The sequence below is a fragment of the Tiliqua scincoides genome, chromosome 3, assembly GCF_035046505.1.
Source record: "Tiliqua scincoides isolate rTilSci1 chromosome 3, rTilSci1.hap2, whole genome shotgun sequence".
Lineage (NCBI taxonomy): Eukaryota > Metazoa > Chordata > Lepidosauria > Squamata > Scincidae > Tiliqua > Tiliqua scincoides.
Window position 1 is genome coordinate 201,622,468 of NC_089823.1, and position 12,218 is coordinate 201,634,685.

Consider the following 12,218-nt stretch of genomic DNA (forward strand, 5'->3'; position numbering starts at 1 on the left):
GTACATCTACTGTATGTCATATTAGCGAAGGGTTACTTTTAAAGGAATGATTTGTGAAATTATAAAAAATAAGACATTTTTTTCTCTACAACACCACTACATCAACAAAAGACAAACTTGTAAATAAAGACAAGAAAACACCTGAAAGTGAAGTGAAAAAATACAGCTATATATTAAGTTATTAGACATATATTAAGGCTCAAGCTCCAACTCCAATTGTAGATGAACCCCTGAATATATTTTACTACTCTCCACATCACAAATATGCAGCACAGCTATCAGTAGAGAAGGTATAGAGAAAATGAGCAGAGAAAATAAGCACAGAGTTTGTAAGTGTAAATTACCTATATCCAACAGCTAAAAAATGTCAAGGCGGCAAACAAGCTGACACATGACCTATTCATATGAAGCCATGGGTTTTTTTTAGTGGTGGAATCCTTTGTTTGATAAATCAACATTTTAAAAAATATACCTCAATCTGTTCACTGTAGTCAGTGCTGGTATCTATTCTTTGTTATAAAATATATTACACTGCTAGCTTAGAGAGACTACATCAGGTTTAAGATTAGTTTCCTCCTATTGGGCAACAACAATTACCTCTGTACAAGCAGCTTGCAGAATGCCAACATTCAAAGTACCCTGTTATAAATACATATATGTTATATGATGTGTTATAAATACATATATGATATGTTGGGTGGGGCACTAGCAAATATTTGTGTGTTTCTCTGAAAGGCTGAATGAAGTGTTTCTGAAAGGACTAATGCTGACTAGACATGAGAGTTAGTGGGCACAAATGGCAAGTGCAATAGTTAAGAAACAAGTCACTTGCATATTTCATTGATATACTGATTAGACTCTAGATACGAAAATAACTGAAAAATATGTTATTTACTTTCTATATTTAAAATGGATGGAAATAAGATCACTGGAGCTCTCATGTATACAACTTTTTTTTGTTAACTTGAACAGATGCTTAGAAAGGCAGAACTATTTCAATTGCTTTTAACACCACTAACATAAATGTGATTAGATAAAGTTAAATTATTGAAAAACATTTGTAAAATATTAAAGCTTTAATCCACCATCCTGGAATTCGTTCAAGGTACTCCAAAAGGGGAATATCAATTTGTAAAATATGTGTTATTGTAATATTGAGGTCAAAACAAATTCTAGAGTGGCACAGTATTTAATAACATTTCTTATTCAGTCCACTCAGGCTCACATTATAATCTTGGATGTATAAAGAAAAAATATATTTCAGAATTTGAAAAATTTGGATTAAAAAGTGAAAATAAAATTGTAATCTTTAGCAATGACTAGTAGAGAGAGAAAAGAATTGCCCCATTCAAAGTGATTCATTACAAATGACCTTTTTCTAGAACAAAAAATCCATTTGTTTTATATAAAATGAGATTCATTTCACAAGAAACAAGCTTTAAAACCTTTAAGATCTAATGCTGCACTGCAATAATTAAAAGCAGGTGCTCTTGAAATGGATCTTCAAGAATCAGATATTTTCATAGCTGACTTGGCTCATGGTTACCAAACTAATTTCCCCACTTGCTTCACTTATTTCATTAAGCTCCATTTCATGCATTTCTTCATCTTGTGCATAAGATCTGCTTTCAACAGTTTCTTCACAATACATACATTCCTGTGAAGAACAAGAAAAGAGAGAGTAGGAAGCAATTCTTTCAATGGCATCCTGTGATCTGATGAATTATTGAGGGTACTTAACTTAGTCATTTAGGATGTGCCTAGCTGTGTACATTATTAAATATACTAAAAATGCATTTTGCAGTAAGTGTGTGTCCAAATCTGATATAATCATCATCTCAACATCAATCTAAGATAGAAGTTCGCTTTTAAGCATTATTTTTCTTTTAGTAATAACTTACAGAATTAACAACAGCTCCTGGAAGTCCACCCTTCTGAATCCATGGATGAACTTCAAGCAGTTCTTTCTTTTGTTCTTCTGTAAACTTTGGCTGGAACTGCTGCATTTGTTTCAGTTTCAGTTTATCTTCTTTTAAAACAGCTTCCAAATTTCTAAAGTTAAAATAAAACCGTTTATTTCAGCCAAACATTTAGACTTTATAAACAGCTGCAGGCAAAATATTACACAGAGACATAGGCTTAAAACTTTAAGTAGTGATACTCCAACCTAAGTGTGTAGGTTGTATTGAGCACAAGAAGCTGCCTTCTAATGAACAAGACCACTTGTCCATCTAGCTTAGTACTGACTTACTGCATGTGTTGGCAGTAGCTCTCTAGGCTTTCAGGTGGGCCTGTCCCAGCACTACCTGGCAGTGCTGACAGGGATTGAAGTGGGAGGCAGCCATTAGGGACCAATCTTTTTAGGTAATACACACCTAGTGTTCATGATCTGAAGGAAAAAAATGCATCACCTCATAACTGAAGTTTATTTGGGCTATTTATACATACATGCTGCTATCTATAACACAGATACTCCATAAGTTTTAATCAACCACTCAAGTAATGTAAGAACCATCTTTTTGCTTTGTTTTTAAAATAGGGCAACAGAGCTGGAGACACCAGTATTCAGCAGTACGCAATGTAGATGTTTATTTAACATGTCAGTGCATGAAATGCCCTTATAATGCAGAATGTATTCATTTCAGATGGGTCTTATTCTTTCATTATATGCTCAAAGCACAGTAAGAAAATTAATGAGAAATTGATTAGACTATCCCCTGAGCCCACAAATACTGTAAGAATCCAGATACTGCAATAATTACATGAATTCCTAATCTCCATTGGGGGAAAAAAAATCCACACACACACACACACACTTGCTGAGGTACTGCAGAACTGCTGAGAAATTAATCAAGGGCAGTTCAATTCTATCCAGTGCTGGCTTTGCCAACACTGCCCACCAACTAACACCTGATCCACCCCATGTTCTGCCCTCCCCCACCCCGTTAACCTCCTCCTCATCTGTGTTCTGCCCCCTCTCTGCCTTTGTGTCACACAGAGCAGCTCTTACCTGCTCTGGCGGCCATAGCTTGAGATACAGAGTTAGTGGGATGGCACAGAGTCCTTCCCAGCCCTCTGGGTGTCAAAAAGCGCTTTACAGCACTTTTATGATACTCAGTGCTGGTGCAGCAGCAGCTGCACTAGTACTACAACTCAATAGGACTGGGCCATTAAACTTAGTAATTAACAGCATTTGCTCGTTGAGAAGTGCACTATTCAGTGTTTCTTTTTATTGGGTTATAGCCCAAGTTCAGTTAGTCATGGCTGCAATCCTATACACAATTATCTAGGAGCAGGGCCCACTGAATTCAATGATACTTACTTCTGAGAAGACATGCCTAGGATTGGGTTGTTAGAATATAACCACTGTTAAGTAAAAGGGCCAACAGAAAAAGTTTAGAAAGGAAAATGATATTATTGCTCACTGTGATTTAGACCAGGCAATGTCTACATGGTGGTAGTGTATACTGCCTACTTAGATTTCATGTAGGTTACAAAGACAAAATTTCTTAGCTACCGGGAGGGTATCTGGTATGTCATCATAACAGTATCGTCTGTGTTTGCCATCAGCAACCAGATGGGATCTTGAAGGACATATTTAACGAACTGCTCGCTTTCTTCCATTTCTGTGCCTTTTGTTTTATGATTATTTTCTGAGGAGTCAATGCTCCCAAAATACTTGCTGGTATGACTGGTTTCACTACTGCCTGCAGAGACAAAAAAAGAAAGTACATTTAGAACTAGGCATCTGCTCTGACAGAAGAAAGGCAGGATATGAATGAATGAATAATTATGGAGTACTACTATTCCATTTTAAAACCCCTACCACTTATCTGTCACACACATGCCATTACCTGTTCCACTGCCTGACAGGCTACATCCATTTGATCCTGATCCTAAAGATTCAGTAGCTGCTGAACCACCACTTCCTGATGAAGCAGATCCTGTGCCTGAACGTGCATCTTCCTGAAGTAAAATATCAAGTATATCACTTGACACAGAGAAGGCATCACTATTTTGAGCTTCCATTGGTAGTCCAGCCTAGACAAAAACAAAAAACAAACAAACAATTGTCAACTGAAAGTTTAAGGAACAAATCATTGTCATTGTACAAAACGATTCTTTATAACTTTGTGCCAACACAAAGCAATATGAATAAAGTAATATTTCTATCTTAATTCCCAATTTCTGTTTCAACTGTAGTCTGTGTTCACAAACATAGTAGATATCTACAAGAGAATAAGCAATTAGTAATCTCTTTTATGTGTTTGCACTGGTATTTTTTCCAGCAGTATTTCTAACCGCAGGGACCCATGTGTTCTTTAAGTATCAAATAAGATTCAGCTACCAAAGGATGTTTCAAATATTTCATGAGAAAAAGATACCGCAGAGATAAGATGGTTTCTTTAGCTACATTTTGTGCATGGGTATAGATCAGGGGTGTCAAACATAAGGCCCGGGGGGCTGGATGTGGCCCGTGGAAGCTTTTATCCAGCCCTCAGGCTCTCAGCTGCGGAGCAGGGCTGAGGTATTACTGCTGTAAGGGCAGCCCACGTGAAAATTGGGCTCTCCCATATCTTGAAATATGATCAAGATGTGTATATTTTTTCTTCTGTCATTTGCAGCTAATGAGTTCCTAAGTGAGTAAAAGTGCTTATTTTTTGGTTATGACCTGTTTAATGACATCACTTCCTGCCTAATGACATCACTTATGGCCCTCAGCAGGCATCATTAATGATGTTTGGTCCTTGATATGAAACAAGTTTGACACTCCCGGTATAGATGATAGAGTATAAAATAGCATAGCTATGACATCGGTTGTGAAGGGTGGTGCACACAGAATGTTCCCATTATATATAAAAGGCATAAGAGAATGAAAAGAATCAGGCCCTTTCATTTGTATATTTTAAAAAGAGTCAGTGGTCATTTATACACAAGTGCACCCTTTGCAATTATCATATACCTATATTTTGTATATCTATCCAATAAAATCTCTGAACTATATACCATGGCATACTAATATGGTATAGTAAAACTGTTAGTGTGCCACAACAAATAAAAGTCTTCAGTGAACTCAAAGTAGCCATCCACAGGTTGCTTGCCCGTCGCATCTGCACAAAATTCATTGATTTGGCTTTGCCTACATGATCTATTTTTCTGGCCTTGCCTGGCAGTCTCTGCTGGGTAGTTAATCCTGCCCAATCTCTGCACTGGGTGCAAATAAATGTTTTCAATTACTCTGGAAACAAAGCTTCAGCTGAAGTACACAAAACACAGCCTTCTTCAAGGATGTCTGCAGGAGTTCCTGTTTTGAACTTGTCATCTTCCAGTCAGGAGGTACATCTAGAAAGAGGGCTCTTGCAGAAAAATGGGGGGGGGGGGATTCTTGTGATGAGTAGTAATTTTTACTCTTATGTACTATAAAATGCAAATCTTTGCATGCAAGAGGGAACTAGTCATCCAAGTTTAATTCAGAAAACAAGCACACCTCACTTATCACTAGTATTGGTATCACCGAAGTAGTCCATAGTGCAAATCACACTGTAATCAGCCACTCACCTGACAGTCAAGAATTGACTCCCTCCATGCAGGGAAGCTTTAAACTAAAAAAAGACTTGATTCTTTTTTGCTTTAGGACAGTCACAAATGACTACCAATGGCAAGTGTGAGCAGTTGACCTATTAGAAGTGTTTGTAGTCCATCAACTTCTGAAGGTATTATAAAATATATAAATATTTTTCTAAAAAGTTCATGAAGTGTATAGCTAAATACATAAAATTTATTTAAACCATCCACAAAGGGCTCACAGTTTAACAACTTGGATCACAAGTTGTACAACACTCCTCAGTAAAAACAGGATGTATTCAAGAGGTGCTCCAATAAAGGAAATGGGAAACTTTTATAAAAACAAGTAACAATGAAAGAATGGAGAATTTTCAACTTCTAGAGACATTTAACTGTAAAAATGTATTTGTGCAAAGTATACTTGAAGCTGGTGAAATTATAAGCTCACATGTAAACACACCTTACCTGTGCATCTGGTAATTACACTGCATAAATAGCTTCCTGTGACTTGTATTTTATGCACTTTACAAGTTAAATAATCTTAGCAATCCTAGTAAGCAACATCACAAAGGAGTTCGCTACATACAATATTTAGGTTAAAAAAGGGTTTGTTAAAAAAAATTTTTCTAGGAAAATACAGAGAATGCTTACAGGGGAAGATGCTTTCCTGTCACAGTCATCTGAGGTCACAGGTTTGCTAGTGGTCCCTCCATCTGTTAAAGTTCCATGGCTCCCCAAAGTACCAGCAGCTCCACTTTCAGTAACCTTTGGCATTTCTTCTAATTGCAGGAGGTTCAACTGTAGAGGAGAACTGCACCGTGACTGGAACAATGGAGGAGAGGCCTGATCTTGTGGACCAAGAGACTGTGGAGTGCAGGAACGGGAAGGTTCGTTTCGTGGTTCTGAGACAAGGGTCTTTTCATTATCTGCTGCAGGATTATAGTGGAATGGTTGTGTTGGAAACAATGTCTGAGGAGGGAACATGTTTGAGGTAGTGAACAGAGATGGTGCTGTAAACAGTGCTTGTGAAGGCTGAGCAGAAAAGTTAGGCTTATCAGGATAAAGTGTCTGAGGGATACCATTGTTCACTTGAGGATATATATAATTGGGGAGCACAAATGCTACCATTGGAGTCACTAACGGTGTAGAAAACTGTGATAATGGCAAAGAACGCTGATTGCTTGAATCCGGTAATTCATTAAAACCAGAAAGAGAAGCTTCAGGACCTGGTGGTGGCACAGTCCCAGCAGCAGTTGGAAAAACTGGAAGTGGATATGCAGGCATAACTGCAGGGAAAGGCATGGCTGGATAACTTGCTTGGGATGTGTCTGATGGAGACCAGGCTGTACTGTTCGGGCCAAGCAGAAATTTGTGTGGGGGTTTTGTACCAGAAGTTGTGCTGTCTGAAGATTCATGGGGCTTAGGTCGTTTTGACTTCGATTTCCTGTTCTTTCCACTTTTCTTCCAGGATTGATCTATTCCAGGACCATGTCGCAATCCAAGAACACCTAGAGAGAAAAGTTCACTCAGCCTATGTCTTTAGGTTTCTTTTTTAAATAAGATTTAGGATTCAATTCTAGAAGGCATATTCTTGTGGTCAGAAGCTCTTCCCTCTAGTTTTAAGTGCATGGGAACTGGCAGCCACTCACATATGAAACATGGCGAAGGAAACATGTATGCACAGGTATTCTTAATTTCTTCACGTTTTATAGGACTAAACCTCGATATTTAAAAACAGGTTCTAGTTGTAAATTCCACTGAGCTCAAGTGGTTCAAGTCAAGAATGCACATACACCCTTCCCTCCCCTCTTTTCCAGAAGCTACTGTACTCAAATAAAAAAAGCAGAATAAAAAAATCATCTTCATTCTTTTGCTTAGGAAGTCATTTCCTAAGCAAAGGAATGTTCCTTGTAGACATGGGGAAGAAGCAGCTATTTATCCCTGAAATGAAAATTCATGTTTCACAAAGCCAATGTATGAGCTTCTGGGAGAACATACAATGTAGCACAAGCAGACTACAATCTGGGTTTGATACTCAAATGAAGCTTAACTAAATACACAGATTTATTCATTAGAGACAATTCTACTTGTTTCAGGTTTAGTTTAAAATTATCCATTTAAAACAGATGTATTCAGAAACTGTTAATTATTTGTAGGTATAATTAACAAGAGGCTTACCACATTCATGTGAATGTCTTCTGGGTCTTTCTTGAAAGTAATAATTGCAATGGTGTTGAAAAATATTCAAACTTTTGATTTCTTTAAATTTGTTAAGAAAGCTTTGCTCTTCTTTTTGTGTATGTACTGCAAGGACTTCTTTTGTAAGTCCCAATTTCTTAAACTGCTCTTTTTCCTGGTTTTTCTGAGTAGCATTAGATTGTGGAGCAACAGATTGACAGTCTGTAGGTTCTGTTCCACTAGGGCCATCTTCGATTATTTCTAAAACAAAATAAAAAACATTCAGAGAAAATAAAAGAAAAAAGTTAATCTTACATTCATTTGCACCTGGTCAGAGCTGCTTTTCTGACATCATGACATTACATCTGTCTGTCCAAGTTTCTTCCACTTGTACAGGACGTAGTACACAGTAATTCTTACTTCAAGTTTAGATAAGTTACAAATGCCTTGTAGTAGCATATTCCACCCTATAATGAAGTTGTACTGTACCTAATTCAGGTTGTGCTTTTTTGTCTCCAACATGAACTATGGTGCTGCTGTAGCTGCACTGACTGGTAAAAGATACAACACTTTCTGGTTTGCCAGGCAAAGTCAGAGAGGTTAAGTGAGTACCAACAACAGGAGTAGCATTTGATTTGTCAGATGTCTCCAACACGGCAGGACCTATGTGCCTTTTGGACAGCACACATTCTTCTCAAAAAGCCAATCAAAAATCCAAAACACATACAAAGAAAAGAAAAAGAAAAAGAATAAATGCAAGGTTCTCAGACAAAGAAAAACATGTCAGGCAAAATACATTCTCACAATAATTAAGAACACAATGCAAACATCTAGATATACACAAGACAGAAGCTATTAGGGAGGGGGAAAATAGGCAAGAATAGTTGCCACTCATTTCATAAATGTCACAGGCACTTATCTGACATTGCTTATAATAAAAGCATGAGATAACTCCCTGCTATCAATTTCTAAGCAAAAGTCTTCACTGGATGAACATGAGAGAAATTTTCCATGCAATTTTTTTATGCTATAACTTCTGCATTTTAATGTTTATAAACATTGCTAATCCAACATTCATTGTTTTATGAAATCAGGGATGTGCTACAGCCACACTGACATAATGAAACAACTTTTAAGTCTGTTATTGGGAATGTTATTTCACCCATGGAGCTGCTGCAATGGTTAAACTATCAAAGGACTGCTAATTTGCAAACTAGGAAAAGGGGCACATTTTAAAGTGATGCCTCTCATATTGGGCAAGGCAAGAGCAACTCTCCCTGTTCATTCCAGCAATGTTCCTCTTTGTTGGTACTTGCTGTTGTCTTATTTTTTAAGATTTTGAGCTCCCTTGGGAAACCAATTTCTCAGTCTTTTTGCTGTGTAAACTCTTTGAGAACTTTATTATTATTTGAAGGGTTTCTATAAGGGCAGGAGGTCTGGTCTAGAGGGTAGAGCCTCCGTCTGCCTGAAGATAACATCCACAAGGTCGCCAGTTCGAGGCCACCGGCACCGTGCGACCTTGGAGCAGCTGACAAGCTGAAGCTGAGCAATTCCATCTGCTCTGAGCGTGGGAGGATGGAGGCCAGAATGTGAAGCCAGATCGGAATGAAACACCTTGAATGTAGTGGTTCTTGAAAGAAAGAACCTTCTTTGAAATTGTAAAAATCCCTATTTAATAGGGATTTAATAAAGCCTGCCTATGTAAACCGCCTTGAATAAAGTCTTGAATAAAGACCAAGAAAGGTGGTATATAAATACCTGTTATTGTTGTTATTGTTATTATTATTATTTATTATTATTATTATAATGCAAAATCATAAAATTGGTTTCTGAAACCTGCCAGAAGCAGCAGTCACATCTCCCTCTCTCCTCTGTTAGCAATGAGTAAAACAGGACGTATAATATAAAATGGTTGCATTGCAAGTTTCCTTGCTGACCACTTCATTGGCTACTACGTGTATGGATGGGAAAAGTTTCCATGCAATGGTGTCATGGCAGGCATTACATATAACTGGAAATTATCAGAGATGAGGAAAATTATACAGGCCTGCTACTTATGGTAGCAGAACACTTGTGTCAATGTCTCATTTTGGTCTAAGAAAGACAACTGCGCAAGGCAGCAGCATTTATAGCCTGATCTAACCAGAGGCAGTACCAGTCTTGTGTGCACTGCCCAGGAAATGACTGTAATGAAAGTGCTGTAAAGCACTTCAAGGCGGTCAGTAGGAGGGAGGCACTGGTGTGGAGGCCAGTGTGGGTGGATGCTGGGTGCCTGTGCTGGCTGGAGAAGCCCCGGGAGCCATCAGTGGTAAGTCTGCTGCCGAGCAGTGTGGGGGAGTTCCGGGGTGGGGAGAAGGTGTGGAGGGGGTGAAACTGGGCAATGGGAGCGTAGTTCAGATCTGGGAGTAGATGGTGGATGCCTCCACCAGATACTAAACCTCCTCCCAGCCCTTCGAGCCCTACATGGAGCTACTCAGTTCTGTAACAGCAATTAGGCTGACCAGTGTTTTTGTAAAAAAAAAAAAAAGGTGCAGGAACTCACAACTTGTTAATCTTTTATTTATTTATTTATAAACTGAACTTTGAGGAGTTTTGCAGCCTCAACTGGCCCCCCTTTTGGCAACTGGCAACCAACCTTTATATTTTGCAGCCATGGAGCACCTCCCCTCCTAAAAAAAAAAATTCTTCCTCATAGGAATTTGAACCCCTAGCCTCTGGCTCCATAGACCAGCACTTTAACACTTGAGCCATAAGAACCCTTAGACTCAAAGTGTTTGGAACTAATACTTGAGGTGCTGATGGCCACCAGCTGGGCTCAAGACCTTATATATTAGTTCTGAGCACTTTGACTATAGGCTTTCCTGTAGCCCAATGGAGAGAGTGCTGGGCTGTGGAGCATGAGGTCAGAGGTTCAAATCCCTCCTTAGCCCACAGTTTAAAAAAAAAAGGTGGAGCACAAGGTCAGAGTCGGGGGTGCCAAAAAAAAAAAAGGTGGAGCACGAGGTCAGAGGTTCGAATCCCTCCCTCAGTGAAAGGGAAAAATAAAAGGTGCTGGAACACCATTCCGGTGTGTTCTATTACAAAAAAAGCCCTGGAGCTGACCCAGATTCAGATCCAAGTAGCCCCATTGGGCAGGCTGGGGCTCAACATGAGGAGACCTCTGGCTGCCTCCCTGCCCCTCCCAGCAGCAGCTGTTTCAGCACCATAGTACCATGGCACAGACAGCCATGATCATCATTTAAGCAGTAAGCACAGAATTACCTGCAGGGGTGTTAACGGTATTCTCATTCAATTTCTCTCTGTGTATATTAGAATCCAGTGAAATAGCCTTTGGTGCAGGCTGAACATTTTTCTTTATTGGATCAGGTGCACTGCAACTCTCCAAATACCTACAAGCAAGAACAAATTTTTTAAAGCAAGTTTGACTTTAAACAATAGCATGCATAAAGTCACAAAGTCAGTGTTTTACTGAAGTAAGCTGCTACTTACCTGATCACACTATCTAAACAGCTAATCTGTTGATAAGAATATACAGGCTGCTCCCCCCAAGCCAATTCATCTGCAGCAATACTTCTTTGACAAGCAATTCCAATGGCATCACTTTTAGCTGACTGAGTCACACCTTTCAAGTGACCAAAGCGGTCATTGGGTTTTTCTGCATAACACAAAAACACAACACCCCATGTATTTTTAAACATGGATCATTTCCCATAATCAAATGTTCTAGAGCCAGAGAAGTGATAAAGCAGATGCTCATCTTTGGGTTTAACAGTGAACACACGGCAAGTTGTTTGTGTGAAACTTCTATATATGCAAGTCTGAATTTTATGCAACTGACTGTATACTGCAATTATAGGCAAGGTGTTCCCGGTTAAAGATAAACATTTAGAGCTTATCTGAATTAAGTCTAAAATGCGGTACTCCATTAATTTTTAAAAAATCAACCTTATTATCATACCTCCATAAGATTTTTTCTGATTTTCAAGCTTTGATTTGGAATCATTGAAGACATGCTCTCCATTATTTTTGGCCACACTACCATCTTTACAAATATCATGAGAAGAGTTCTAGAAGAAGGATTAAAAAACCAGATCACTTTAAAAACACTCACATGTTATAACATTAAGCTATACATGGTAAATGTTTATTGGGAAGAATGTGCAAGAGACCATGCTTAAGTGGGTCACCCTTTTAACACTACTGTTACAGAAGTAACCACAACCATTTTTCATTCGACTGAACCATTAATATAGCATAGTAAATATCTTACTGGTTTGGGTATCCTCTGGGTATCTTCATTATTATTCCCATTACTGTCACTGGATGATGCTACACTCATTAGGTGTTCATGTGATCCATTGCTGCCCAGGCTTCCATAGCCACTAGACCCACTGTTATGTACAGGCTAAAACAAACAAAATATATAGACTGAGTGAGAATGAAAATTGCTAGCCAGGACCTATACAGCTTCAAGA

The 12,218-nt window shown here is 38.5% G+C and overlaps 1 protein-coding gene across 1 annotated transcript in view; it reads right to left on the bottom strand.

Annotated features, from left to right (window-relative positions):
- Positions 1-672: 672 nt before the first annotated feature.
- Positions 673-12,218, bottom strand: part of PER2 (period circadian regulator 2) — a 44,906-nt gene continuing 33,360 nt past the window's right edge. Inside the window, exons 15-25 of the mRNA XM_066620196.1 lie at positions 12,014-12,148; positions 11,702-11,810; positions 11,233-11,398; positions 11,005-11,132; positions 8,233-8,436; positions 7,744-8,004; positions 6,217-7,073; positions 3,855-4,041; positions 3,518-3,707; positions 1,902-2,052; positions 673-1,657 (exon numbers count right to left, since the gene is read on the bottom strand). Of these exons, the coding sequence (XP_066476293.1) occupies positions 1,511-1,657; positions 1,902-2,052; positions 3,518-3,707; positions 3,855-4,041; positions 6,217-7,073; positions 7,744-8,004; positions 8,233-8,436; positions 11,005-11,132; positions 11,233-11,398; positions 11,702-11,810; positions 12,014-12,148 (2,535 nt within the window). The 3' untranslated portion in view covers positions 673-1,510. The remainder of the gene's footprint in view (positions 1,658-1,901; positions 2,053-3,517; positions 3,708-3,854; positions 4,042-6,216; positions 7,074-7,743; positions 8,005-8,232; positions 8,437-11,004; positions 11,133-11,232; positions 11,399-11,701; positions 11,811-12,013; positions 12,149-12,218) is intronic.